The 27,019-nt window shown below is 58.5% G+C and overlaps 3 protein-coding genes across 4 annotated transcripts in view; 2 read left to right on the forward strand and 1 right to left on the reverse strand.

Moving 5' to 3' along the window:
* STYXL1 (serine/threonine/tyrosine interacting like 1) overlaps window positions 1-2,199 on the forward strand; it is a 73,931-nt gene extending 71,732 nt beyond the window's left edge. Inside the window, exon 9 of one of the 2 annotated variants that reach the window (XM_047089475.1) lies at window positions 649-868. In XM_047089475.1, the coding sequence (XP_046945431.1) occupies window positions 649-780 (132 nt within the window). In that variant the 3' untranslated portion in view covers window positions 781-868. Of the gene's footprint in view, window positions 1-648 lie in introns of both variants that reach the window. The other variant, XM_047089474.1, reaches the window with a different exon arrangement.
* A 142-nt stretch (window positions 2,200-2,341) lies between these two features.
* On the forward strand, window positions 2,342-8,229 carry TMEM120A (transmembrane protein 120A). Its single transcript, XM_047089327.1, has 12 exons — window positions 2,342-2,498; window positions 4,158-4,276; window positions 4,511-4,627; window positions 6,251-6,310; window positions 6,551-6,646; window positions 6,720-6,809; window positions 6,995-7,060; window positions 7,171-7,232; window positions 7,333-7,425; window positions 7,534-7,598; window positions 7,705-7,773; window positions 7,875-8,229. The coding sequence occupies exons 1-12, from the start codon at window positions 2,418-2,420 to the stop codon at window positions 7,986-7,988; spliced, it is 1,032 nt and encodes a 343-aa protein (XP_046945283.1). The 5' UTR covers window positions 2,342-2,417; the 3' UTR covers window positions 7,989-8,229.
* Window positions 8,230-8,379: 150 nt separating this feature from the next.
* LOC124519228 (NADPH--cytochrome P450 reductase) overlaps window positions 8,380-27,019 on the reverse strand; it is a 63,041-nt gene continuing 44,401 nt past the window's right edge. Inside the window, exons 3-16 of the mRNA XM_047089326.1 lie at window positions 18,986-19,034; window positions 14,759-14,887; window positions 13,285-13,434; window positions 12,634-12,758; window positions 12,237-12,326; window positions 11,869-11,967; window positions 10,813-10,929; window positions 10,591-10,709; window positions 10,190-10,371; window positions 9,928-10,077; window positions 9,370-9,640; window positions 9,145-9,290; window positions 8,966-9,051; window positions 8,380-8,863 (exon numbers count right to left, since the gene is read on the reverse strand). Of these exons, the coding sequence (XP_046945282.1) occupies window positions 8,719-8,863; window positions 8,966-9,051; window positions 9,145-9,290; window positions 9,370-9,640; window positions 9,928-10,077; window positions 10,190-10,371; window positions 10,591-10,709; window positions 10,813-10,929; window positions 11,869-11,967; window positions 12,237-12,326; window positions 12,634-12,758; window positions 13,285-13,434; window positions 14,759-14,887; window positions 18,986-19,034 (1,858 nt within the window). The 3' untranslated portion in view covers window positions 8,380-8,718. The remainder of the gene's footprint in view (window positions 8,864-8,965; window positions 9,052-9,144; window positions 9,291-9,369; window positions 9,641-9,927; window positions 10,078-10,189; window positions 10,372-10,590; window positions 10,710-10,812; window positions 10,930-11,868; window positions 11,968-12,236; window positions 12,327-12,633; window positions 12,759-13,284; window positions 13,435-14,758; window positions 14,888-18,985; window positions 19,035-27,019) is intronic.

The following is a 27,019-nucleotide window of genomic DNA, read 5'->3' on the forward strand; positions in this document are numbered from 1 at the left end:
AGAGGAAAAGCTTTCAGTCTTTCACCGTTGAGTATGGTATTACCCGTGGGCTTGTCCTATATGGCCTTTATTATGTTGAGGTATGTTTTTTCGGTTCCTAGTTTGCTGAGGCCCATTTTTCCTTTTTCCTCTGTCCTCAACCCAGATAGAGACCAGTTTTCCTCTTCCTTCGGGGAATGACCCTTCCTTCATTTTAAGGTGGACACCTGAAGGAAAGCAGTTGCAAGTTCCCTTCTTCAGAGAATTTCCCCACAGTTCCCTTCCCCTTTCCATTCATTTAGCCGTTCACAATGCCAACCTTTGTTGGGGCTGCACTGTGTGCCGGGCGTGGGCATGGTACTCTCCTGCCCACAGAAGCTTTCACCCATGTTGTCTCAGCCTTCACAGGAGCCGTCTGAACTAAGAATGATCTCTGCCTCCATATCCAGCAGCAGATGCGCAGAGGTGCCTGCTCAAAGCAGAGCCAGCTCCTATGACTCCTTGCCCTGATGTATTAACTCCAGGCTGCTGCTGCTTCTGTGTCCAGCCATTAAGCCGTGTTGCTGGCCCACGGGCAGGTGCCTCCTGTCCCTCCTGAGCTGGCTGTGATAGAGGTGGAAGGGCTCAGGTCCAGTCCCTGAGGTCTGCTTTCTCTCCTTGCATTGACAGAAGTCCTGGGCCTACGTCAAGAAGTGTAAAACCAACATGCGTCCAAACCGGGGCTTGGTGGCTCAGCTGTCAGAGTGGGAGAAGGTCGTCCTCGGAGACCGTGTCACAGACATCTTGGATCCACTCTACTGATCTCCTCTGTGGCCCAGCTATGGGTCCCGAAGAACCTTGCTTGGGGGCTTCTTGTGGGTACTGGGCCAGGCTGTGTAACCAGGTTGGTGTGGAAAGAGAAGGCCTTTGCTGCCTGAAGTCATGTAGCAGCCTCCTGTAGTGGTTCTTCTCCGGCTCCTCGTTCATGCCACAGAGCAGGCAAGACTCAGCAGGAATCCCCCATCCCTGGGTCATCCTGGACACCCTTCCTGCACTCCTGAGGCTGCCTCTGGAAAAGCATTTGGCTGTCTGAACAGCTATCCCACACGCCCTGGTGACTTGGACCCTTTGGAGGCTATCTGGGAGGAGTTCCAGGGGAACTGCCTTACGTTGGTCCACAGGGGTGTCACAGTGCCCACCTATGGGCAGAGATCCACCCCCGCCCCCCAGCTCCAGAGATGCCAGGCCCAGCCTTAGCCCAGGTGTCAGTCTCCACAGTTCTGACAGGTTTCTGGCACGGGGCACACCGTTGCCTCATCCCTGGTCCTGGAACTCCCCAGCCAGTCTGATGGCTTCTTCAGAGTTCCTTTCCTTCTCCCCCACTCGTTTCCTCCTGGCTGGCTTCCCCAAGAAGAGATTTCCACCCCTCCTATCTCCCACACCCATGCTTCTAGAAATTCCTCAGGTCTTAGGGGGATTTTCTTCGGAATGTGCTTCCAAGCCCTGGAAGCACCCGCAGCACAAGTCAGGAGATGGCACAGACGATGGGACTGACAGGGAATTTGGGATGTCTGCCCCTGTTCAGTCAGCAAACATTCTCTGCCACCCATGTGCGGCTGGGGAGGGACCTAGAGGTGAAGGCCATCTCACCTTCCAGGACTCTTTGCAGAAGGGTGAAATTGTCCTGCTCCCCAACGGAAGCCCAAGCCCTCAAGGAGTGGGGTTTTGCCCGACGTATAAGGGCTTTCCAGCCAGCTCAGGCCTGAAATCCGTTGGGCTAGGAACTGGAACAGAGCTTGGGAAGGCTGCAAACAATGGCTCTGTGGGTTAGGGACCTCCTGGTAGGAAGGGCAGAGCCGCTGGCATGTTTTCTTTGGGGACCTGGTGGGGATTAGCCTTGTGTGTTAGGACGGGCAGTCTGGTGGCTCCTGCAAGGACAGTAGCGGTGAGTCTGGAGGCTGGGAGACCGTAAGGCTGCCGCTGTAAAAATCCAAGATAGAAAAAGAGGCTTGGAATCCTCTTCCTGCAGAGGTGCTGCTTTCCCAAGGACGAAAGTGTTTGAGGCAGGGGTCACCCCCGTGGGCTTCAGTTTACTGTCAGCGTGACCGGGCGGAGCTCTGCGGGGCGTAGCACGTGGCTGGCATGACCCCGTGGAGCCTGAGCTGGAGCCGGCGACCCCGGCGCGCGCCAGCCCCAGGATGGGCTGTGAGCTGCGAGCGGCGGGGTGAGCGCCCCAGCACACGTGGCCCCGCCCCCGCCCCGCCCAGGGCTCGGATTGGCTCAGGCAGGGGGCGGGGCTAGCGCTCTGGTAGCTTCAGGCCTTTTCCCATTGGTGGTCTTGGCGGCGCGAGCCCGGAAGCGGACGGGGGCGGCGGCGGAGGCGGCTGAGGCGCCTCGGGCGGGCCGGGGTTGCGGCGAGGTCCCAAGACTCGGCTTGTCCGGCGTGTGGCCCGGCAGCCATGCACCCCCCGGCCCCGGGCCCGTTAGGCGACTGCCTGCGGGACTGGGAGGAGCTGCAGCAGGACTTCCAGAGCCTCCAGGTGAGTGCCAGTGCGGGCGTCCATTGGCCCAGAGCCACGTCCCTCTGGCTCGAGGTCAAGGGTCGGGCAGCCCTGGGTCAGGCAGTGGGGGCTCAGGGCCAAGGGTCGAGGACGCTGGCGTGGCACCGGAGGGCGAGGAGGCCCTGGGTGCTGCTGGCCCTAGCTGGACCCTCCTCTCGGCCTCAAATGAGTGTCCGGCGGCAGCCCCCATCGCCGGCACTGCCGCCGCGACCCTGGTGGGGACCCGCTGCACCTAGCGGACCTGGGGCCTTGTGCGGGGGCCTCGGAAAGAAGTCCCTGCCCCGTCCTCTCCCAGGAGAGCGGCCTCCTGAGTCAAAGCCGGCCAGGCCCAGTCTTGGGTCGGTCACCTCGCAAACATGCCTCGGGCGCCGGCACGGCTGGAGCCAGAGCAGCGCCAGCAGCGCCGTCCCCGCCCTAGGACAGCGCTGGGAGGTCTGGGCTCCCCCGGGAGGCAGGGTAGTGGTGTGTAGGTGAAGTGCCTGGATGGGGGCGGGGCCCATCCGGGGTGAAGGACAGCAGCCACGGAGGCAGGACTATGTGGCTACTGTAAAGAGAGTGAGGGGAGAAGTGGGTGGGCCAGACCCTGCAGGGACCTCATGGACCGGATCGGAATCTTTCTGATACCAGTAGGGAGCCATGGGAGGAAGTGTCTGGATCTGACTTGTATGCACCCTGTGCTGTTCTGTGGGGAGCCCCGAGGGGAGGGGTGAAGGCTGCTGGTCTCCTCTGGACAGGAGAAACTGGTTGGTGGGGGTGGCAGATGTAGCACGTGTTGGGTTCTGAGGGGGGTGTGGTGGCTCCTTTGGGCCATGAGAAACAAAAGAAGACCTAGAAAGGGTAGAGTACCTAGGCCGGCTGGGTACTTGGTCATGGCTTTATCTCTCCTGTACTGGTTCCAGCTCCTTCCTGTCTGCACTGAAGCCTTGTAGCCCAGCCTGGGCCTGGCCAAGGCTACTGTCACTGGAGTTTCTCCTGGAGTCCTGAGCAGAGCAGACTTAGTCTCCCAGCCTGGCCACCCCTGCCTGACCTTCCTCACACTTCCTATGGTTGTCTCCAGGCTTCTCCTCTGGAAACTCACCCACCAGGGCAAAGTGCTCTGGGAAGCTTTGGGCCAAAGGTGCTGGGGGAGGGGTAGAAGGACTGATCTTACAGCTGGAGGTCTAAGGGCTGGAGCCTGATGACCTTTAACCTGGGAAGCAGATGCGGGGAGTGCCAGAGCAGCAGGCGTCCTGGACAACCTCGGCTCCCCTGTGCTAGCAGCCGGGTAGGCAGGAGGATCCGAGAGGACCAGAGTGGCTTCAGGCAGCCTGATTGGTCCAGCAGGTAGACCTTGGGCCTAGAATCCGAACTCGAGGTGGGAACAACTAGTAGGTGGGCTGAGAGCAAGAAACTTTCAGAAACTAGTCTGTTTCTGGGACTAGGGGGTCGTGATGGCCTCTGGGCTTTGAGGAGGAGCCCCATCCCCTTGCCTGCCTTGGGGAGAGGGCAGCCTCAGGGAGGTCCTTGGGCCGGCTGTCTCCTTTCTTTCTCAGACCCTCCAGAGGAGCCCCTGGGGCGTCTCTGCCCCACGCCCTGTCCAGCAGGCGCCGGCTCAGGGGCCTTCTAACCAGCCTGAGCCTTCCCCTGCCTGCTCCCCAGGAGACCCACCGGCTGTACCGCCTGAAGCTGGAGGAGCTGATCAAGCTGCAGAACAGTTGTACCAGCTCTATCACTCGGCAGAAGAAGCGGCTCCAGGAGCTGGCTCTTGTCCTGAAGAAGTTAGGACCCTCCCCCGCCGCTTCCATAGTCCCCCATGCCTCCCGTACCGCCCTGGCCTAGGGCTGGGGAGTGGGCGTCGGATCTGGGTTGGGGGGAGAGCTGGCACTGACTCCTGAGTGTCCCGGGCGTGGCGTCTCCCCTCGCTGGGTCCTGTTGACCCTCCTGCCCCACGGGTGTCGGCTGGGGATACCTGGGGGCCCCCTGCCCTGACTCTGGCTTCTGTCTACCTGCAGATGCAAACCCTCCCTTCAGTCGGAGGCTGAGGAGGCTGCACGGGAACTGGAGAACCAGATCAAGGAGCGCCAAGGCCTCTTCTTCGATATGGAGGCCTATTTGCCCAAGAAGAATGGGTGAGACCCCCTCCCCCAAGCTCCGTTCACAGATGCTCCTGGGCGGCGGCCTGAAGAGCAGTTTCCTTTGGTTGCTTGGCTGGCAAATGTTCCCTCAACCTACTCTGGGCCGAACAGTCAGGCCCAGCCCTGTGTCCGGGAGATGGCACGAGTGACAGTGACAGTTCATGGAGATGGGTGCTTTGGGGAGGAAGGACAAGAACTAGAGGAGCACAGTGAGGGGTGCCTCACCCAACCTGACGGTCAGGGAAAGCGTGGAGCACGAAGGAGTGAGCTTGGCGGGCATGGGAGGGTGGAAACCGCAGGTCTGGCCAGAGCTCAGGGAGGTGGTGGGCGACCAGAGGGGAAACCAGGCCTCGGAGTTTGCTTCGGCCCCAGTAGGCCGGGCAGAGGGACCTTTAGATTAGCCACCGTCACTGAGGAGAGTGGCAGGGGATGGTGTACAACCCTTGGCCGAGTAAAAGAGACCGCAGGCAGCAAGACAGCTGAGAAAGAGCATGTTCCAGAAGGAGGGGACAGCAGCCTCAGACCAGATGGCCCAGGGGGGTCAGATGCCATACGGAAGGGAAATGTTTCCTGGAAGTCAGGGCGGCCTTGGAGAGAACCACTCCACAGGATGATGGAGGTGGAAGTTGGTAAGCGGGTGACCAAGAGCTGGGGGACGGGCACATTTAGGCAGCTCTTCCCAAGCTTGGCTGTGAGTGGAAGGGGAAACCAGCAACTGGAACTTGGCCTAGGGGTGGGGGTGGGGGAGTGTTTTTGCTGCACCCTCGTTTGTGTGTGTGTGTGTGTTACTTTGTACCTGGGGAAGACCTGGGCACATGTACCTTCGGGGAGGTGGGACCCTCGGAGTGGGAGACCCAGTAAAGGGAAATCCCTGGGGAGGTGGGAAGGGCTGGGCGTGGGCCCTTCTCATTTGTGAGGGGAGGGCGTGTGGAGAGGGTGAGGAGGGAGGCCCAGGAGAGGTCAGCCGCCTGGAGGGAGGGTTTGACGAGGCCACTGCAGGGATGGCATAGGGAGCTGGGGGTTATGGGGTCGACGAAGTGGCTGACGTGCAAGGGGGGCTCGAAACCTCAGCTGGCTTGGGAAAGGAGCCTGGGGTTGGGGGGCCTGGAAGCCTCAGAGAGGGCCAGGGTCCACATGGGGCAACCCACCTGGGAAGCTCAGGGTCAGAGCACAGGCTGAATTTCGGAGGGAGGCCTTATGGGCCGGGAGGGGGCCCTGGCGGGGCGGACTGGGGGCTGAAGGCTGTCAGGTAGCAGGAATGGAGGAGGTGATAGCGGGTGTGCGCGCTCACAGGCACCGAGCCCTGCCCCGGGCTCGCAGGGGCGATCCGAGATGTGGGCACGGCTGCCGGAGGGTGGGAGAGCCAGGCCGCCCTGGAGGCCCTGGGGAGAGACCAGGGAGGGGACGCTGCTGGTTTACCCTGGAGCGGGACTGGGGAGCTGGCAGAGAGGCTGGGCCTTGGCGTCTCCCTCCCCTCGAGTGGGTCCGCAGCACCCCCAAGGTCGGAACCCTAGGCCAAGGCCACGGGAAGTCCAGGTAGGGATGGCGGCCCCAGCTCTGCGCCTTTGGCTGCCCTCCCCGTCGGAGCCTCTCCTCACCTGGTGTCCCCTCTCCTAGGTTGTACCTGAGCCTGGTTCTGGGCAATGTCAACGTGACACTCCTGAGCAAGCAGGCTAAGTAATTTGTTGTCGTGGGCTGGGTCCCCACCCTGCTCGCCACCCTCCCGGGTCCTTTCCATCCCGCCCCAGCTGCCCCAGCTAAGCCTCGGGGCGCAGCGGTCAGCGCCGGGGTCGCTGTCCCGGGCCAGCCCGTGCCTCCTGCGGAAGTGTGTCTGGAACAGGAGCCTCCCTTCCGGGTGGAGGCGAGGGTGGGCCCTGCCGGCACCCCGGCCTGTCCCACGAGTGTGTGCCCACCCAGGTTTGCCTACAAGGACGAGTACGAGAAGTTCAAGCTCTACCTCACCATCATCCTCATCGTCATCTCCTTCACCTGCCGCTTCCTCCTCAACTCCAGGTGGGTGCGCTGCTCAGGACTAGGCCCCTGCCCCCCTCCAGGCTCTGGCACCAACCCTCTGTCCCCTCCTCAGGGTGACAGACGCCGCCTTCAACTTCCTGCTGGTCTGGTATTACTGCACGCTGACCATCCGAGAGAGCATCCTCATCAACAATGGCTCCCGGTGGGCGAGGGGGCGAGGCGGGCGCTGGAGCTCCCCGGGGAGGGGGTGCGTGCCCCGGGCCCCCGAGAAGCAGGCACTGGACCGGGGTGCTGCTTTCTTCCTGCCTCGGCCTTGCTCCCTGTCCCTGAGCACCAGTCCTGGGGGCTGAGGGGACAGGAGTGACACTGGCTTCCCTATGTATGCAGGATCAAAGGCTGGTGGGTTTTCCATCATTACGTGTCCACCTTCCTGTCGGGAGTCATGCTGACGTGGTGAGTGGCAGGGCTTGGCTCCCAGGCCCTGGGGGGTCGAGGGGGTGAGTGCGGGCCAGAAAGGTGGTGCCCCCCGAGCTCCTTACCCTTCCCACCGCTTTCTACCTCAGGCCTGACGGCCTCATGTACCAGAAGTTCCGGAACCAATTCCTGTCTTTCTCCATGTACCAGAGTGAGTATCTCAGAGGGCCCCGCTCGGCTCAGGAATCCCCCACGGGGAGGGGTGGGCCGAGGACTTGGGCCCCAGCCTGGTTCTGATGCCCCCGCCCCAGGCTTTGTGCAGTTCCTGCAGTATTACTACCAGAGCGGCTGCCTGTACCGCCTGCGGGCCCTGGGCGAGAGGCACACTATGGACCTCACTGTGGGTGAGTCGGGCGTGGCCGCCCTGCTTGGGAGCCCGGAAAGGGAAGTCCTCTCCTGTCCACGTGGGTCTGAGAGACCGTGCCCATCTCCGTCCTCTTTCCTCCCCGCAGAGGGCTTCCAGTCCTGGATGTGGCGGGGCCTCACCTTCCTGCTGCCCTTTCTTTTCTTTGGACACGTAAGTCGTCCCTGCCCCTGCGCGTCTGGCTGGGCATCCCCGTGTTCTGGCTTTGGGCCCGAGTGGGGACCGGGATCTGCTGCTTGAAACCTCCCATTCCTCCCAGTTCTGGCAGCTTTTTAACGCGCTGACGTTGTTCAACCTGGCCCGGGATCCTGAGTGCAAGGAGTGGCAGGTGAGCGGGGGGGGGGGGGGGGGGGGGGGGGGGCGGGCCCCTGAGAGGCATGCCGGGAGGGCCGGCGCCCGGCCCCGTCCTGACCCCACTTCCTCCCCCAGGTGCTCATGTGCGGCTTCCCCTTCCTCCTACTCTTCCTTGGCAACTTCTTCACCACCCTGCGGGTTGTGCACCAGAAATTCCACAGTCAGAGGCGTGGGAGCAAGAAAGAATGAGCCTGGGTCTTCCCCCGCCCGCCCGGCTCCCTACGACACCCCTGGCCTGGAAGCGGGTTCTGGCCCCTGTGTTGAGGGGGTAGGGGGCTCCCCTCAACCGGGAGGGTCTCTTCTGCTCTCCCTGGGGTGTTGCGGGCTCTGTGGGCCCCAAAGGCTGTGCTGGAGAGGAGGGGCCTGGGCCTATGGCCCAGGCCTGCGGGGAGCTGGGGGCCAGCAGCCTCAATAAAGGAAGAGCGGCACAGAGGTGGCTTGAGGCGTGTGCTCTCCGAAGGGTGAGGCAGGGCCTCCGCGCCACCACAGCATGGGTTCTCGGGGCTCCTGAGCTGCTCTCTGGGGGTCTGAGTAGACCCAGGGGGAGGCCCCGGATCTGCTCAAGCAATACCAGTCAAAATACAGAAAACAGAACTTTATTTCAAGGACCAGAGATTATTTAAAATTATTTACAGTCATTGAAAATAATGCGGAGGGGCTGGGCCCCAGCTCAGCTGAGAAGAGCCCCTTCTGTACAGCCACCAAGGGCCGGAGATGTTCACAAAACACAGGCCCTGGTCTCCCCTGACCACATGCCCTGGGGCCGGGGTGCTCCAGAGGGTGCGTCTGGGGCCTGGACGGTCCCTCGGCCCACCTCCCGCGGCAAGAAACCAGCCAGGAGACTGGCAGAAGGGAGCGAGGAAGGTGATTACAGGGAGAAGCAAGTCTGTGGGGCTTGAGGGGCAGGGCCGGGCTGCCCCTAGCTCCACACGTCCAGGGAGTAGCGGCCCTTGGTCATCAGCTTCTTGATGTAGTCCACGGCCTGGGCGTGCTCCATGGCCCCCACCTCGGCCACGATGTCGTAGAAGGTGTTCTGCACATCCCTTGCCATGTTCCGAGCATCCCTGGGGCAGGATGGAGGTGGCACTGGGCAAGGGCCCCCCCCCCCCCCCAACCCCGGGCAGGCAAACCCCACCCCGCCCCTCCCCTCCTCTGCCCCCACTCACCCGCAGACGTAGATGTGGGCACCCCCCTCGTGGATCAGCTTCCACAGGTGCTCCCTGTCCCTCTTCAGTAAGTGCTGCACGTAGACCTGGGGTGGGGGGGGGTGGGCAGAGGTGGCACGGTGCCGAGGTGGGTCCCGCGGCCCTGAGGCCCAGCCCAGAGGGGCCGCCCGAGGCCTCACCTTGTGGGGCTGCTCCCGAGAGAAGGCCACGTTGAGCTGAGTGAGGGAGCCGTCCTTGTGGAACTGAGTCAGCTCTTCGCGGTACAGATAGTCCTCATCAGACCGGCGGCAGCCGTAGTAGAGCAGCGTCTCCCCCACGTCCTTGCCTGGGGCGGTGAGCAGGGGTGAGCAGGTACCCAGGCACATGGAACCCCACGGAACCCCACCCCATGCCCACACACTTACCCTGCTGCCGCAGCCAGGCCCGCTCCTGGATGAAGCCTATGAAGGGTGCCACCCCTGTGCCAGGGCCCACCATGATGACAGGGGTGGTAGCCTTGAAGGGCAGGCGGAACTGGGACTTGCGCACAAACATGGGCACCAGGGCCCGGCGGCCGTTCTCCCCTGCAGGCTCCTTGGCCCGTAGCCAGCTGGTGGCCACCCCCTTGTTGATGCGGCCAGACTTGGTCTCGTACTCCACCGCCACGGCACAGATGTGCACGGAGTTGGGGTGGACCTGGTGGGAGTGGGGCAGGGGTGAAGACACCTGAGGCCCTTCTCTCCTGCCCCCCTGGCCCTGTCACCCCAGCCTCCTCAGCACGGGGGCTCTTCTCACCCTTCCTGGTGCCCAAACCTCGAAAGCCCCTTTCCAGCAGCTGTCCTGGCTGGCTCTCAACACCAGTAGAGAGCCGTTTGCAGTCTCGTGGTCCAGCCCGCTGGACATGAGGCGCTTGGGGCAGAGCTGGGGCCACAGCTCAGGGCACCCATCGGCTGTGCCCTCCCTACACGGGCTGGGCCTCGCACCTTGGAGGATGAGGCGATGGAGTAGTAGCGGGCCTGGAGACGAGGCAGCAGCTCACACAGGTGGTCGATGGGGGGCCGCAGGGACGGGTAGTCCTGCAGGATGGCCAGGATGTGCCGCCGAGCCTCCACCACCCAGCTCAGGTACAGCTCCTGGGGAAGGCCAAAGGCGGGGTGAGACCTGGGGGGGAGTGAGGGGAGGCGCCGTGGCCCAGGTGACAGGGCTGAGGTGGTGGCTCCCCAGGTGCAGCGGCAGCAGGCCTACCTTGCCCTCGCCCGAGGAGGACGCCATCTTGCGCAAGTGCTCCTGCTCAGAGGGCTCCGAGGCGTACTGTGCCAGCTCGTAGAGCACGTTGGTGCGTGGCGGGTTGGTGATGTCCAGGTAGTAGGTGAGGGCCGTGCGGTACGAGGTGGGGCAGGGGAAGGGGTGCTTCTTGTTGGACTCCTCTGCAGGGAGAGGGGAAAAGCATTTGGGGTTAGTGGCCGCTGCCCAGCTAGTCTGTTCCAGAACCTGGAATCGTGGGGTCTTGTGTCTGAGGGCCACGAGGGCACCAGGGCTTTGGGCTTAAGCAGCTCAACCTATCTACAGCTTTGCCAGGGGCCCAATCCTGCCGGCTGCCTCGGGTCCCGGGCTGGAGGGCAGGCAGCCTCGATTCCAGGACTCACCGTCCAGATTGTTCAGGGACATGATGACGTCCAGGTCAGCACCCAAGATCTTGCCGAGCTGGCTGACCAGGGCAGAGTCATTGGCTGGGTAAACGGCCACATGGTCCCCAGATTCATACCTAGGGTTGGTGGGGGGGTGGATTCGAGGCTCAGGAGGGGGTGGAAGGCAGGGCCCGGAAGCTCTGAGAGGGGTGGGTTGGGGGAGGGAGTGGCTGCCAGCACCTGAGTTTGGAGTCTGCGATGTCTAATTCCAGGTGCATGAGGTGTCGCTCAGTTCCCTGGTTCAGCTTCCGGTTGGTGGTGACCTCAGCCAAGAACGGATTCTTGGCATCAAAGGGGCTGGGTGGGAAAGAGAGCAGCTCAGTGATTGGCCAGGCCCTCAATCTGAGTCTCCCTGCCCCCAAGGGACCCTTCTGGTTTCACAGAACACAGGGAACCTTAGAGCCAGCCTCCCAGGGCCCCAGGAAACCTCTCCAATTATGTAAAAGGTTCTCCCAACCAGATTCAAGGCAGTGCCCCCAGTGACCCCCAGAAGTGGGCAGAGCTAGGTTATCAGTGTCTCCATTTACAGATAAGGAAACTGAAGCCGGTTCCTAAATGTGGGGGAGACCCTTCACCCACTACCTGTTTGTGGGCTGAGTGCACAGGAGGACCAGGCCCCTTGTAGATGGCTCCCTACGACAGAAGGTGCCTGGGTTCTGCCTGCACAGTCACTGAAATGTTGGGTTTCCTGTTAAAGCAGGGCCACTGGTCTTAAATCCTCAGGGTGTTAGGGGGACTTTTTCCTGGGCGGCTCCAGGAATCTGGTCACCACCCCGGGGTAAGGCAAGTCAGGGGCCCAAGAGAGGAATGCTGTTTTTGGATAAAAAGTCCAAATACTGAGGCAGGTTTTAAGAAAGCGAGTCCTTCCTGCCAGGGCTCAACCTGGACCCACAGCCATACTCCGGATGTCCTGCTCCAGGCACTGGTAGGGGCCTCCCCACCCCCGGATACTTGGAGCAAAATGTCACATGAAGTACAAACTGAGCAAGTGTCTGTCTCCTGGTGGCCGCGCCCTGGCCTGAGGGACCCCTGGGAGAGAGCCAGGGGGCAGGGCCTAGGTGTGGGCCTGCCTCTGTTCCTCTGCTCTGGGCCTTACGCCCTCCCGTGTGGTGGAGGTGAAGTCATGGGTGCTCCCACCCACACCCACTCACGGGCAAGGGCCTGCAGGGACTCACAGGACTGCCAGCCATTGGGGGCACCCACGGCCACAGGCCCCCAACCGTGCTCTCTACTCACGGTTTCTGGTTCTCGTAGCTCTTCAGTCGGCCCATCTCTCCCGTGTACACCTTGGCCACGTCTATGTCTGTGTGGACCACGAGCTCGTACTGGCGAATGCTGGCAAGGGGAGACAGGGTGAGGTGGGGAGGGTCCGGAGGATGGTGGGAGGGCTGGGGAGCCTGGGGTGCTACAGGCTTCGAGGCGATTCTGGGAGGAGGTGAGGAAAGCCCCCCCAGTGCCCGTCCCTTCCAGGCAAAGCCCAAGTGCCTTAACGCGGGACCCAGGACCCCCTGGTCCTGTGACTGAGCATCTGCCAGCTTCTCCTGGCGTCCCCGCCGGCACCCAGCGGGCCAGGTCTCCCACCCCGTGTGCGGACACACACTCACCTGGACTCCTCTCCGGTGGCTTCCACCCCAAAGTGTTCGCACACGGCCGGCCAGAACTGCTCTCGCCACGTGATGAAGTCCTCCTCCAGGCTGGCGGGAGGAGGGAATGAGTCCGGCCCCAGGGAGGCCCTCTCCCCGCCCAGCCCGAGGAGCCCCCTGGGATGGGGCCCGAGCCACCAGGTGGCATTTGGGGCGTCTGTGCTAAGCAGGGGCGCTGGGAGCCCAGAGGATGTAGAAAAGTGAGGGGGGGATGGCGCCGGCCTTCCCTTGCCCTCGGTGATGCCTGTACAGGTGGCTTTGCGCTCCCCTCACGTGCCAGAGTCGGCCCTGACCCTGTGGGTTCCCCAGACATGCCGGCAGGGGTCGGGGCTCCGGGGAGGGGGGCCCGGGCACTCACTTCCCATCGTCATCGCCCATCCCCAGCTCGAAGATCCGCTGGGCGCCGAGCTGCTCCAGCCGCTTGTCCACATACTTGCCCATGGCATTGAAGTGCTCGTAGGTCTTGTTCCCGAGACCAAACACCTGTGTGGACCCAGGGACAGGTCTGAGGCCTGGTCAGCGGTCAGGGGTGGGTTTCCCCCGTGCCCCCCAAGGGTACACCACACCCGTGGGCCTCTACATCCTGCAGACAACTTGCACTGTGAGGCGGGCCACCTCTGGCCCCCGGAAGTGGCTTTGTTTCAGTGGCATGTGGCCCCTAGGCCTCAACCCTGGGCGGCCAGCAGGGTCAATTCACCCTCCCCGCCCGGTGTTCCTGGCCCGGCCTACAGCGGTCAGCCTGCTGCACCCTTCTTGTCTTTGGGTCTACTGCAAATAGTGCCCCCGGAGCAAAGCGGGGCTGGGGACCCGGGAGCAGGGACTGTCAGCACTGGGGCCCAGGGCAGAAGAGAGGCCTGACCTGTGAGCAGCCCTCCCCGCCGGGTCCCCCGCTCTAAGCCTCTGTTCTGACACCTTGGCCTGCCCTGGCTCATCAGGACGAGGTGGGAACTGAGGGTCCAGAGGCACCGTAAGGTGCAGAAGCCATGGGAGAGAAGATGGGGAGGCTCACCGCATACTTGACTCCAGAGAGGTCCATATCCGTCTCCTGGAGCCAGTCGTAGAAGTCCTGTGCGTTGTCCGTGGGGTCCCCCTCCCCATAGGTGGCCATGCAGAACACCGCCAGGGAGTTCTCGATCTCCGGCAGGCTGCCCAGGTCGGCCTGGAGAGACGAGAGCAGGGCCCGGGCCCAGCGACCGTGACTGAGCCTATGTCAGGGGTGTGCCTGATGGGATGCAGACAGGAGAGCCCAGGCCCTGCCCAGGGCGGCTGCTGTGGGATGGGAGGGAATGATTCCGTTGGGAAGGGGCACGAGCAGTCGGAGAAGGCTGCATGGAGGGGGCTGACATTTGAACCAGTGCCTTTCCAAAGGAAAGGGAACAGCAGACACAAAAGAACACGTGTAAGGGCCTGGGTGTTGACAGGCAGAAGCAGGCTGGGTTCTGGGCCACCAGCCAGCGCGCAACCGGGCCCTGGGGGAGAACCTCATGGTCCCACAACGTCCTGGGACCACAGCAGGGCCTGAGCTCTCGCAAATTCCTAACCAGCTGCTGGCTAACTTAAAACCCAGGTCTGCGGACAGACGGGCGGCGGTGCCGGTCCCCAAGACCCAAGGGTGGGGGTGGAGCGGGTGGGGGACGGTTGGGTTTAGGAGACAGAAGAGCTCGTGTGGTGAACTCAGGAGAGGCTGGTTTTGGGGGAAAGTACATCTGGCAGCAGCCGCATCAGGGGAGGAGAAAGATGGCAACTAGGACCTCCTGCCCGTCAGCCTCTTCCCTTACTGTCCACCGCGTCTATGTGGGGCTGGTGGCCTGGCTGTCATTAGCTCCCTGACCCAGAAAGAGGCAAGCAGACGGCTAGAAGTTTCTTGGGCTTTTGAGAGCTGCTTCCATGTTAGGGGAAGGACAGAGAACCGATCCCTTGAGGACAGTGAGCAAGGTGAGCCTGTCCCTCGGCGCCACGCTGGGGGCAGAGCACCTGCAAGGGACACTGAGTCCTTCAGACTGAGTCCAGTGGTAGCCGGAGGGAGCGACAGGTCCACGGCAAATGGGGGCCTCTACCCCCAAACCTCAGGCTCCCCGGGCCCCTCCCCAAGTGGCCAGACACACCAGTTAACGCAGCCTCATTTCAAAGCCCAGTGAAGGGCTCCCTGAGATGGCTGCAGGGGGGTGGAGGGAGAAGCGGAGACCCCTCCTCCCCAGACTGCTGAGACCCCTTCATTAACAGGCCACGCCCCCCTCCCGTGCTTGCATCCCCTCGCCCCGCCCTGCCCCGCCCAGAGCCGAGCTGGGAAGGCTGAGCGTGGGCGGTGCCAGGCGCCCATGCGCATGCCTGGGGCCAGCTGGCTGCCTGGACAAACGACAGGAGAGGCCCGTCCGCGTCCGTCCCTGTGGCTGACTCACCCTTTACACACGTCCACGATCCGGATGCCCTGGTCAGTGCTACTGGGGGAGCCAGGAGAAGGGTCGGGAGTGGGGACTACTCACCAAGTCATACTCCTCGGGGTCTGCAGCCATGCCCCGCATCCCGTAGCGGTGCGCGTCCTTGGACAAGCGGTTGGCAAACTCTTCCGCCGTCCCCGTCTGGGAGCCGTAGAACACGATGATGTTCCTGCCCTGGGGAAGGCCAGACACGTGGGGTCAGTGAGGGACCAAGAGCCCAGAGGCTTCTCCAGAGACTCTAGGTGGCCATAGGGTGGGCTAGGCAGGTGAGGTCTTTCCAAGGCATCCTCTTCCTTCCTGCCCCAAGTCTTCCTAAGTCACTCCGGGGCTATCGTCCCACTGCCCCAGCTACTGTGGAGGACAGTGACAAAGGCCACCCAGACATGCAGCTGCTCAAGGTCACACTTTGGACAGATTTTTAAAGGACACGTTAAAAAGCACGATGTAATGTTCAGTAAAAAAAAAAAAAGACCAAACAGTATTCTAGCGTAATCCAATTTTGTTCTCTACGCACAATGGTGTCCATATATACATTTATACACACACACGCACAAGGGGAAAAAAATCTAGCAAGAAGTATACCAAGAGTCTCCAAATGGAGAATTATGGGTAAGTTTTTCTGAATACCTATTCTTTATAAAAATCTAGATAAAAGGAAAGGTGCCCAATGGGCTGGCTCCCACATTCTTCATTCCACCCTCCTCCTCCTGTGGCCTCTACAGCTGGAACTCTACTCCCCAGACTGTCAAGGTGGGGCAGCAAATTTGGCCCAGCAAATCAACGTGCTTTACGAGGTCTGGAAGGTGGAAGTGAGGTACAGGCCACCTTCTGGTCCCTTTATGTAGCCATGAGGTTTCTCAGCAGTAGGATTTCAGTGCCCTGACCCCTAGAGGGGTCTCTGATTTTTGCATGGAGCCCTACATATAGGTACAAAGGAAAAAAAATGTATGGATTATAATTGCTTTAAAATGTCTGCATACCTTTTACATTTCCTGAAGTTTCTACCAATCATTTAAAAAGGTATTTTACTTTATTAAAAAAATTTTTTTCTAATGTTTATTTTTGAGACAGAGTGTGAGCTGGGGAGGGGCAGAGAGAGAGGGAGACACAGAATCCAAAGCAGGCTCCAGGCTCTGAGCTGTCAGCACGGAGCCCGATGCCATGAACCACAAGATCATGACCTGAGCCGAAGTCGGACACTTAACGGACTGAGCCACTCAGGCACCCCTAAAAAGTTATTTTAAAATAATCACTTACAAAAACTACTTTATAAAAAAGAAAGGCTTATAGAATATCAGGCTAAGGGGACAAAACAGGATATAAAATAGCAGCTAAATGTTTACAGCGGCATCAAAACATATGAAGAACTTCAAAATAAGCCTTAAAAGGAGCGCCGGGTAGTTCAGCCGGTTAAACGTCCGACTCTTGGTTTTGCCTCCGGTCACGATCTCAAGGTTTGTGGGTTCAAGTCCCATGCGGGCTCCACACCAGCAATGCGGACGCTGCTTGTGATTTTTCTCTCGCACTCTCTCTCTGCCCCTCACCTACTCTTTCTCTCTCAAAATAAACTTAAAAAAAAAAAAATTAAGCCTTAGGAGGAACCTGCAAGAAGTTACGGATAAAGGGTTCAACCACAGGGAAAGGCCCTGGGTTTGCAGGGGAAGTCTCAACACAGAAGAGGTCCAGTTCTCCGTTATCAATCCAGAAATGCAACACGAGCTGGCAAAAAATCTGAACAGCTCTTTTTACTTCCTCAAAGTGATATCAAAAAATAAATATAAATTCATCCACTGGAACAGGATTGAGCAGCGAAAAGGAACGAAGTGCTGATGTGCAACACAGACCGGACAAACCCTGAAGACGTGATACTAAGTGAATGATTCCACTTACACGAAATGTCCCAAACCGGCAACTCTGTAAGGGATGCAGGCAATTAATAAAGTGGACGAGCGGTTGCTTTGGGCTGTGGGTGGGGGTTAGGAATTAGTGGGAAGTGGCTGCTAATGGCTATGGGGTGGCCATTTGGGATGCTGAAGAGGTTCTAAAGCAGTGGTGATGGTTTGCATAAATCTGGGAAAACGTTAAAAAACACTGAAGGATATGCTTTTTTTTTTTTTTTTTTTTTTTTTTTTTTATCTGAGAGAGCGAGTGCAGTGGAGAGGGGCAGAGGGAGACAGAGAATCCCACGCAGGCTTCTCGCTCAGCACAGAGCCCAACGTGGGGCTTGATCTCATGAAGCATGAGACCATGACCTGAGCCGAAATCAAGAATCAGACGCTTGACTGAGCCCCCCAGGCGCCCTGAAGTGTATACTTACTTTAAAAGGGTGACCTGTGTGGAATGCACACTGTCTCATTAAAGCTGTTACCCCAAATGCATACATATGAAATAATGGCCAGGAAAAGGGGAAGAGTTGTGGGGGTGGGGCAGAGCCTAGCGGTAAGGATGATCAAAATAAGCTTTCTAAAACCTCAGTAACTGAAACTGTAGGATACTGAACACAGAAAGCCAGATCAAAGCACTGGGACAGGAAAATCTAGAAAAAGGTCCAAATACATACGGGAATTACGTATTTGATAAAAGCAGTGGAGAAAAGGCGGATGCTACTACACGGAACTGAGTGGTGCACAAAAAGGAGCCAGATCCATGCTGCGCGGCTGACGCCGGGATAAACTCCCAGCAGACTGAACGTTAATTATGAACAAGGAAAAAGTACTAGGAAGCACCAGAAGAAAACGTGCAAGAATTCTTTCATCTCCTTAGAGTCAATGACTCCAAGTCCAGGAGTCGCAGGAAGAACAATAAAGTGCACTGTGTAACTTGTACACACACACACACACACACACAACGCCAGGTGAAAACACAAACTACTAACTGGGGAAAATATCTTTAACTCGTGTCACAAACAAGGGGTTAATCTCCCTAAAATGTTAAGGAATTCCTCGAGAAGGCTCAATCCCAACAGAAAAGTGGGCAAAAGAGTTGACCAGAGAGGGGGCGCCTGGGTGGCTCAGTCAGTGAAGCATCTGACGCTTGGTTATGGTCATGATCTCACGGTTTGTGAGATCGAACCCCAAGTTGGGCTCTGCGTTGACATTGTGGAGCCTGCTTGGGATTCTCTCGGTCCCTCCCCTGCTCTTGCTCTCTCTCTAAAATAAATAAACTTAAAAAAAAAAATTTGAACAGAGAATCCATAAAGAAAGAAATGCCATCATCAGCTACAAAAATCTGCTGAAATGCATTCATAAGGAAAATGCAAATTAGAAGTGCACAGGGACATCTGCTTTTAACCTAGAAAACTGGCACCCCCCCCCCCCCCCGATTCACGCTCTACTGGCAAGGCTTTGGGGCAACAGGTTTTCTCACACACGGCTAACGAGAGTGCCCTGGTGTGAGCCGGGGTCGGGGTCGGGACAATCTGGCAGCTTCTATCACACTACAAATGCACACACCTCTGGGTCCAACGATTCTACTTCTGGGATTTTATCGTATTAGCAGATGTAGAAATTGGCCTAGAGTCAGAGCAGCATCATTTGTAAGAGGTGGAAGTTAGGAACAGTCCAAGTGCCCACTGGCAGGGCAGTGTCCAAACAAATTCTAGGATTCACGGTCACAGAATGAAATCACTACGCAGCTACAGTAAGGAACGAGGGCGGGGTCTCTGAATCGCTAGGGAAGAAACGCCAACATAGATCAGCCAAAAAAAAAAAAAAAAAAAAAGCATGGTTTATAACCGTGTACGTAATAGGCCAGCTTTTGTGTTTTAAAAAGATGTAAAATGAGAATCTGGGATTTTTCCCCCCGCGGGTGCATCAAGAAGCTCTAGAAGGATCCATAAAATACTAACAACGATGATGAGTGGCAGGAGAGAGGCTTTCCCCTGAATAGTTTGGGATTCTGATCATGCGCATGAGGTACTTCCTCGTAACATGTAACAAACAAAACCGGATCAGGCTGTAGCTGCGCTCCAGCCACAGCTATGTGAGGTTTCCGTCTGCTCGTGGGCAGAGCCTGGACCGGGAGGGAGGACGAGGGACGGTCCCCAGAGTCAGAGCGAGGGGAGACCCTTACAGTCTGGTTTGTTCACCAAGTAACCATCGGAGGGTAAACTGTCCCAGGAAAGCAGAGCACCTTTGACGCTTTGGTTAGATGAGAATGTTCTAGCCCGCTCTTCCCTCGGCTCCAGTGAAGCTGGCTTTCTGCTGGACCTCCCTCCCCCGGCTGCCAGGGCCGCGACCCCCCGCAAAGAGCACAGACACACAGAAAACTCACCGTCTTCTTCATCTTTTCCACAAAGCTGCTGTCTTTGACAGAGGAGGTCCTGAAAAACAGAAGTAGCTGATGGGCAGGGGGCACATGTGGCAGCATGGAGGGGAGCCCCAGCTCCGGCCCGAGCCGTGCCTCCGGCTGGGGGACAGGACCCTGGGCGGGGCCTCCCTGTGTCCTCTACGGCAGGCCCGAAGCCTCTGGAGACACCACCACCTTCAGAGCCAGGACCTGCGGCCCCAGACAGAGAACGAGGGTGGAGGGCTTGACTCCCATCCCGTGCCATCCAGCCCACAGTTCCGATGGCCCGGTCACCCCTCTGATCCCCACAGGCTCCCAGGGCCACAGACCGGGGCAGGCAAGTCCCTTCAGAAGCTGTCCCAGCCTCGCCTGACATTCTGCTCCACACTCGGATGCACCGATTTATATGCCGCTCCCTCGTGATGGCCCTCAGCATTCTGTCCCACCGCGGCCTCCAGCCACTTCCTCTGCTGACAGACCCCTGCTCCACCCCGAACCCTCTTTCCGTCCCCCACACTGGGCCACATTACCTGTTCCCTCCTCTGTGACCATGGCACCTTCTAGAGCCCCGGACCTCGTCCTCTCCAGAGAGGAGCCCGTCTACTCTCCACTCCCTGCTGCTGGCCTCGTGCCCACTCCCTCCCATTTCCTATCCTTTCCCTTCTCTCTCTCCCTGCCCCAGGCCTGCAGGGCCAGGTAAAGATGCCCAGTGAGCCGCGCCAGGGACTCTCAGGCCTATGCCAGCAAGGTGCAAAAACATACCTTTCTCTGAATGGCAAATCTTTAGATTGTGTGAAATACAGCCCATCTAAAATATGGCTGTCTCCATTCAAAACAAAATGAGTAATGGGGCGCCTGGGTGGCTCAGTCGGTTAAGTGTCCGACTTTGGCTCAGGTCATGATCTCACAATCCGTGAGTTTGAGCCCCACGTCGGGCTCTGTGCTGACAGCTCAGAGCCCGGAGCCTGCTTCAGATTCTGTGTCTTCCTCTCTCTCTCTGCCCCTCCTCCGCTCTCTCTCTCTCAAATATGAACAAACACTAAAAAAATAAAAATGAAAAAAAACCACGACACGATTAAGGAAATGAAAGGCAAGCCACAGCATGGGACAAGATGTTTGCAACTTATGTCTATCTGACAAAGGACTTGAGCTGAGAATCTCAGGAATCCCTACACGTCAATTAGGGAAAGATGAAGAATCCAACAGAAAAACTGTCAAAAGACTTGAACAAGCACTTTCCTTTTTATTTATTTTTTTAAGATTTTAAGTAATCTCGGGGCGCCTGGGTGGCGCAGTCGGTTAAGCGTCCGACTTCAGCCAGGTCATGATCTCGCGGTCCGGGAGTTCGAGCCCCGCGTCGGGCTCTGGGCTGATGGCTCAGAGCCTGGAGCCTGTTTCCGATTCTGTGTCTCCCTCTCTCTCTGCCCCTCCCCCGTTCATGCTCTGTCTCTCTCTGTCCCCAAAATAAATAAACGTTGAAAAAAAAATTAAAAAAAAAAAAAAAAGATTTTAAGTAATCTCTACACCCAGTGTGGGGCTCGAACCCACAACCCCGAGATTGAAAGTCATGTGTTCTTCCAACTGAGCCAGCCAGGCGCCCCTTGAACAAGCGCTTTCTGAAAGACAGTCTCTAAATGGCCAAAGGACATATGGGAAGGTGCTGGACGTTAGTAGTAACCAGAGAAACGGAAAACAAAACCCCAGTGAGATCTACTGCACACGCACCAGAATGGCTACCACGGGAGAGACGGAGCGCATCACACGCAGGCAGAGCTCTGGTGGGGAGCACAGCACGGCCCAGCTGCCCTGGAACACCGTTCGGCAGTATCTCCTTAAACCTACAACCCGGCAATTCAGTCCCTGGTAGACAGCGGGCAGAGCACATTGGTGCCTGTGCACCAAAAGCTGTGCATAGAAGGTTCCAGCAGCGTTAGACACGCGGGTGCGGAACAGGAAACAACCCTAATGATGTCCATCCGCAGGAGGACAAACAAACAGTGGCACATTTACACGATGGAATATTCTCCACCGCAGCAGTGGAAACCCACAAACGATCGGTACACACACGGGGAGGAGGGAGCCTCAGGGCGTAATGCTGAGTTCGAGGCGCCGAGGCGCCGGATGCAAGGGAAGGCACCCGTACGACTTTGTTATGCAAGGTCCCCACGCAGGAACAGGAGGCAGGACCCGGGAGGGACGGCAGGGGCGCCCGGGGTGCTCGAACAATCTGTGCCTTGATCCGGGTGTTGGTTACCCACCCCCGCTCACGTGGCGAGGTCACCCTGTGTGTACCTTTCTGCAGATACTGTATCTCAAGAACACTCGCGCTTACACAATTTGCTCCCCAAATCCACTTTTTCCGGCAACCAAGACCCTCGGGGAGGCAGGGGTGGCAACGAGGTGGAGGGCCGAGCACCGGCTCTGGAGCCGTGCGATTCCCAGCCTGCCACCTTGCAGCTGCGTGAACTTGAACCTCAGCCAGAACACGGGACCAACAAATACCGCTTCGGAGGCTTCTCCAAATGTCAAACGAAGAAAAAGCACAACAGGCACGCAGCACGCAGTCTGGCAAGCGCAGGCTCTCGGCGGCACCCGCCGCCCACTTTACAGGAAGGCTGCCGAGGCCTGACTCGCGGTCTGACTCCAAGGTCTTTGCTCTTTCCACTACATCCTGTGGCTTCCTGCGCGCGGGAAAGTGCAATAAAGCAAAAACGGAGTCAGCACGCACCCGCACGTGCGTGCTCACACACGTGTACACAACCTACAACCGCATAAACGTGGTATCTGCTGGGGCCAGAGGCCTGGAGTCCGTGGAAAGACCTCGGTGAAGGCTGCTTCTAAGGACGCCTCTGCAAAGCGGCTTAGACACGTGATTTTGCAGACATAAAGATAACAGACTTGTTTACGCTCCCCTGGGTTTCTCACTACATTGGCAGCTCCAGGACCAGAGCCACTTTTAGGGCCCCAGAGGGAGATAACATCACCTGTGGGGCCCCAGGGGCGGCAAGGCCTGGCGCCCATCTTGGCCACTCCAGCTTCTTCCCTCCACCCCAGAGGCGCCCCGACAGGCAGCTGGGGGCCGGCTGCCCAGGAACCCCGGGCAGGCCCTCCCTGACTCCCCGTTACCCCACCCAGCACCCCCTGGGGAAGGCCCACCCCTAAGGGCGGCAGGGCCAGGGCAAGAGCAAGAATGGAGGCCCTCAGGCCGGGCCCCCCCACCCCCCACTCCGACCCGTACTCCAGAAGAATCTGGTGTCTGTCTGGACATCTCGGATCGCATGTCCGACTTCTGTCCCTGCCCTGCCACGAGCAGCCACGTCTTCCCTGCCCTTCCGGTTCACGCTCCGCCTAAGCCAGAGCGCTTGCCACCTGTGCCCACCCGTGCGCTCACACGCATGCTCCCCCAGGACCCCGTGAGGTGAATACAGCAAGGCGCACAGGGTTGGGACTCCCACCGCGGCTCACCTTCTGAGTTCTGAGCTAGGAGAACAGACTGCCTGCATTTCAACATAAATCAAACTCAAATCCAAACTGATGCTTACATATCAGCCAGCTAGGTGAGCGTTTTTGACTAGATACTCTAAGAAAAGAGCAGGCCCAGAAGCACATGCAGTTTCCATTTATACGGTGCTGTGGCTGTTCAAGACCCACTGATCGTACGTTTTAAAAAATGGTCAGAAAGATGAAGTCTAAGAGGTGTGAATTTCTCCCCAACTGAAAAGTGGAACAAACTAAATGCATTTAGTTGACACCTAAAAAGCACGAGGTGACTCAGTCAGTTGAACGTCCAACTTTGGCTCAGGTCACGATCTCACAGTTCATGGGTTCGAGCCCCGTGTCGGGCTCTCTGCTGACAACTCAGAGCCTGGAGCCTGCTTCGGATTCTGTATCTCCCTCTCTGTCCCTCCCCCACTGTGCTCTCTCTCTCTCTCTCTCTCTCTCTCTGTCTCAAATATAAACATTAAAAAAAATTTTTTAATACATTTTATAGTTATAAAACTGGGGGCAACTCCAATGTCTGAAAATCAGGGACAGGCTGGACAGGTTACGCAGCACAACATGACACTGTTCACTACTGAACAGGGAAGCGTGGATCGCCTCTATGGGCGTGGAAGGATGTTCTTGATTCACTAAGTGGAAAAAAGCACGTTATAGGATAATGCAGGCGACACGATCCCGTTTTGTTTAGAAGGGAGGGTACAGAAGCGCACATGTGATGGACGCCTGGGTGGCTCAGTCAGCTGAGCATCCAACTCTTGATTTCAGCTCAGGTCATGATCCCAGGGTGGTGGGATCGAGCCCTGGGTCAGGCTACGTGCTAAGTGTGGAGTCTGCTTTAGATTTTCTCTCTCCCTCTGCCCCTCTCACATGGTCTCTGAAATGAAATTAAATGCATAAACAGTTTTAATAAAAAAAAGGGCACGCGTGAGCACGTTAAGGATTGTTCTCTCCCCGTGTTGAGCGCCTGGGAGTCTCTTTTGTTTCCTTCTACGGCTGATTTCTACTCCTAACCCCCTCACCCCTGTTCTTCCTACAGTGAACACGTAATGCTTCTGTAATAAGAAAATAAGAATTACATTCTAGGTTTAGAAACGTGCGTGGATATGGACAGATTTGGGAGGTTCCGTCTGATAAGGACAATTGGAATGGCTAAGTCCCGAGTAGAGATGGCGTCAGAGATGCAGGGCTGAGGAACACAGAGGCCTCTGATGCAGAGCGCGTCTCCACCCTGCAGATCCCCTGGGCCTCACCGACCTCCTGCTCACCGTTGCCCTGGGTCGCCCTCTGTCTCTGCCCACAATGCCCTTTCTCTAACTTTGTCCCACGAGCTCCTATGTACCCCATCTCTGAAGACACAACATACACTTTCCTCTTCAGAGCACCCTGTTTGTCACCACCTTCAATAGGGCACAGGCCTCGGTTCAGGCCCTCGACTCCATGTTCGCGACTCATGGCTCCATCTGAGGCCTGGGGGGAGCTGTCAGGGCCTCGGCACTGGGAACCGCCTCTGGGGCGTCAGGCCTGAGAGGCTGTTGGAGGGGTCAGGGTCTGCCATCAGCAGAAAAGCCAACTCTTGTCTCTTCTCAAGGACTGAGGTTTCCATAGAAGCTGCATCTGAAGAAGGGGGGCTTGAAGACACGAGGGGTGCCCTGCCGCCCTGAGTGCCTGCGCCAGCCTCCGCCTTCCGAAGGCCTCCCACCAGCTAGGGGAGAGACAGGCTCCGAGGGCCATCATGGAGGAGGGAAGGGCCCAGCCCTCCGAAGGGGAGGAGGCTCCGGTTTGAATCCTGGATCCGCCACCAACTGGGCCTGTGGTGGCATCGCAAGGCCTTGGACTTCTCTTACTGAAAACATTGAATCTTGGCTTCTGCAACGTCCCCTCCCTGTTCCTTGTACAGCATTGGGAGTGTGGTTAACTCTCAGGGATAAAGAGGGTGTTCCCTAGAAGAGAGCCACCTGGGTCACTCTGTAATTTCAAAAACGCCCAGTGGCACAAAGTGGCAAGTGCTAAGACCAAAAGGGGGGACCAGACAGTCCACCCACAGGGCATCTGCAGAAACCGGGAAAGGCCTCCCAGAAGGGCTGGGCTCTATTCTCAGACAGAAAACAGATCCCAAGGGAAAGCCACGGAAACCGTGCAGCTGACAGGCTCTTGGATGAGGCCCGTGCAGCCAGCGGGGAGCTCAGCCCTGGCGGCCCAGGGGTGCGTGGCCTCTGACCCAGACGCATGGGGCCGGAATGCCAGGCTGGCGGCTCTGGGAGCCGGGGGGCCCTCCAGGTCTGGCTGAGAATGTTCGAGGCGGGGAGAGATGGGCTAGCCCTCCTGCCCCTAGAGGAAGTTCTCCCAAGAAGCCTGAGCACCTCTGTGCTTCAGCCCCTGGGAAAGGAGGCATGCTCCCATCTTTTCCCCTTGGCTTCAGGGCTGGCTTCCAGAGATCGGGGGCAGATCGCACCCCATGGGGGGAAGGGAAAGCCAAGGACCCTAAGGAAGACCCCTTGCCTCCAGTCATTGGCCCGCCATGACACGGTACAGTTTCCTACTGGTCACATGTGGCCTCGAGGAACAGCAGAATCCACCCTTCCCCCCCCACCCCGCCACCTCCCGCAAAGCCCTGATGCCAGGCTCAAGGTGGCAGAGTTCACCTGCTTGGCCTGTGCAAGGCCACACCTGAGCGCCCTCAAAAGGTCTAACCCAACCTGACAGCTTCATCCTGGGATGTGCCCCTGGAACCTGATCTTCCCCAGGTGGAAGACTCGGTGACTGGGGCCTTCCTGGTTTCCAGTCCAAATCCCTTCCTTTGGAAGTGGGGAAATGCAGCCTGCAAGCCAGGACCAAAGGGGCTGATGGTCCTATGCCCTGCTGAGCCCCCCAGGGGACTGCTCCAACTCTGCTGGTCAACTCCACAGGGCACCCTCCTCATGCATCTGGGGCGTCCCTGTCCAGGAAGGGGCCCCCTCCCGAGGGGCAGCAGCGTGGTCTGCAGCAGAGACACATCTGGAACTGACCTCAAGGTTGGCTCGTCCCGCGGAGAGGAGTACGTGCACCCCATGGTTTCTCTCCCGACCCCGGGACTTAAGGGAAGAGGCAGCTTCCGGCTGTCTCCGGGAAACAGGCAGGGAGCCTGCGGCTAGGAAGTCGGGCTCTGTCCATCTCTCCGCAGTGCTGGCGGGGCCGGCAGACTGGCCCGGGACTCTAAAAGTTCTCCCCAGCCCTCTCGAAGTGTCTGCCGAGCCCCTGCCTACGTCTGTCCCCACGGGCGCAGGCAGGACTTGGGACTCCAGCCTGAGACCTCCCGTGATCCCCTGCGTTTGGGCGTACACCCCTCCTCCTTCTGTATGGACCGAGGGAAGGAGAAAACCTTTCCAACCCCGACTCAGGTCTCCTTGGTAACTGTTTATATCGGAGTCCTTTCTCCCTACTTCCTCCCCCTTTCCCAATTAAAAAAAAAAAAAAAGGGAAGTCTTGAGGCTGAATAGAGCTCTTCTAGACACTAGAAGGCAGCTGTGCAGGTTGCTATGGCTGGGCTGTCTCTCCACAAAGGAAGCGGCATTGATCCCGCTGCCAGGGCGCCTCAGGATCATATTAAATTAGTTCTGGTTCCTGTCTTCCTCCCCACAAAAGAACTATGGGCAGCAGAGCCCAAGATGCGGGGCCCAGGTCACCTGGGAGCAGCATGTATGCAGAGGGCAGGCCTGCCCCCCACAAGGTGGACCCCACATTCGCTGCGGAGACATTTCCTCCCGGCAGCGGGGGGTGGGGGTGGCGGGGGGCAGCCCATCAGAGGCCCCCCAGGACAAAAAGCCAGCAGAGGAGATGGCAGCTGGGTCGGGCTTGGAGCCCAGAGACCACGCGGGTCCAATTAGAATTTTCTACTCCCAAATTGGGAGCAGGAGTCTCTCCATCCAAGCTTCAGAAGTCAACTGCGGGATGCACGAAAGGGAGGGCGGATGAAAGCACTGAGTCACTTGCATGAAGATGAACCAAGATGTCCCCGGGGTGATTCATTTCCTTTCCAGTCCCGGCAACACGCAGAGGAGTTTGGAAAACTCCGACTCGAGTGTCCTTTTCTACAGCACGGATTTCTCCTGAGACTCTCCCCTGCCCTTGGCGACACACGAGGCAGCCAGGCAGCCGCTGTGGAACAGCTGCCTTCTGGGGCTGGTGTGGTGGCCAGTTCTCCACCCCCAGGGGCAAGGAGCCTGCCACCAGAGAGGGGTGAGCCGGGGCAGGCCAGCCAGGGCTGTGGCTGAAAGCAAACGGTGTGCAAGAGCCGCCTTTTGTGAATACAAAGTGATTCCCCGGAGCTTAAATAAGAACCAGCAGGTGAACAAGGGCAGATGAGCAGGGGGCACCCCGGGAGGACACTGCCACCAGCAGTGGCTGCCCTCTGGCAGGTGGGAGGTCATGAGTCAAAGCCAAAGCAGGGAATGGGAAGTATAACTTATTGAGTGCCTACTGTATGACAGTTAGTATTCAAGGAACTCTATACTGTATTTCATTTAATCTTCCTCACCCTGC

Source organism: Lynx rufus, unplaced genomic scaffold (assembly GCF_022079265.1).
Source record: "Lynx rufus isolate CCGP_SWC_20201006 ecotype Redwood Valley unplaced genomic scaffold, mLynRuf1.p SCAF_27, whole genome shotgun sequence".
Taxonomy (NCBI): Eukaryota; Metazoa; Chordata; class Mammalia; order Carnivora; family Felidae; genus Lynx; species Lynx rufus.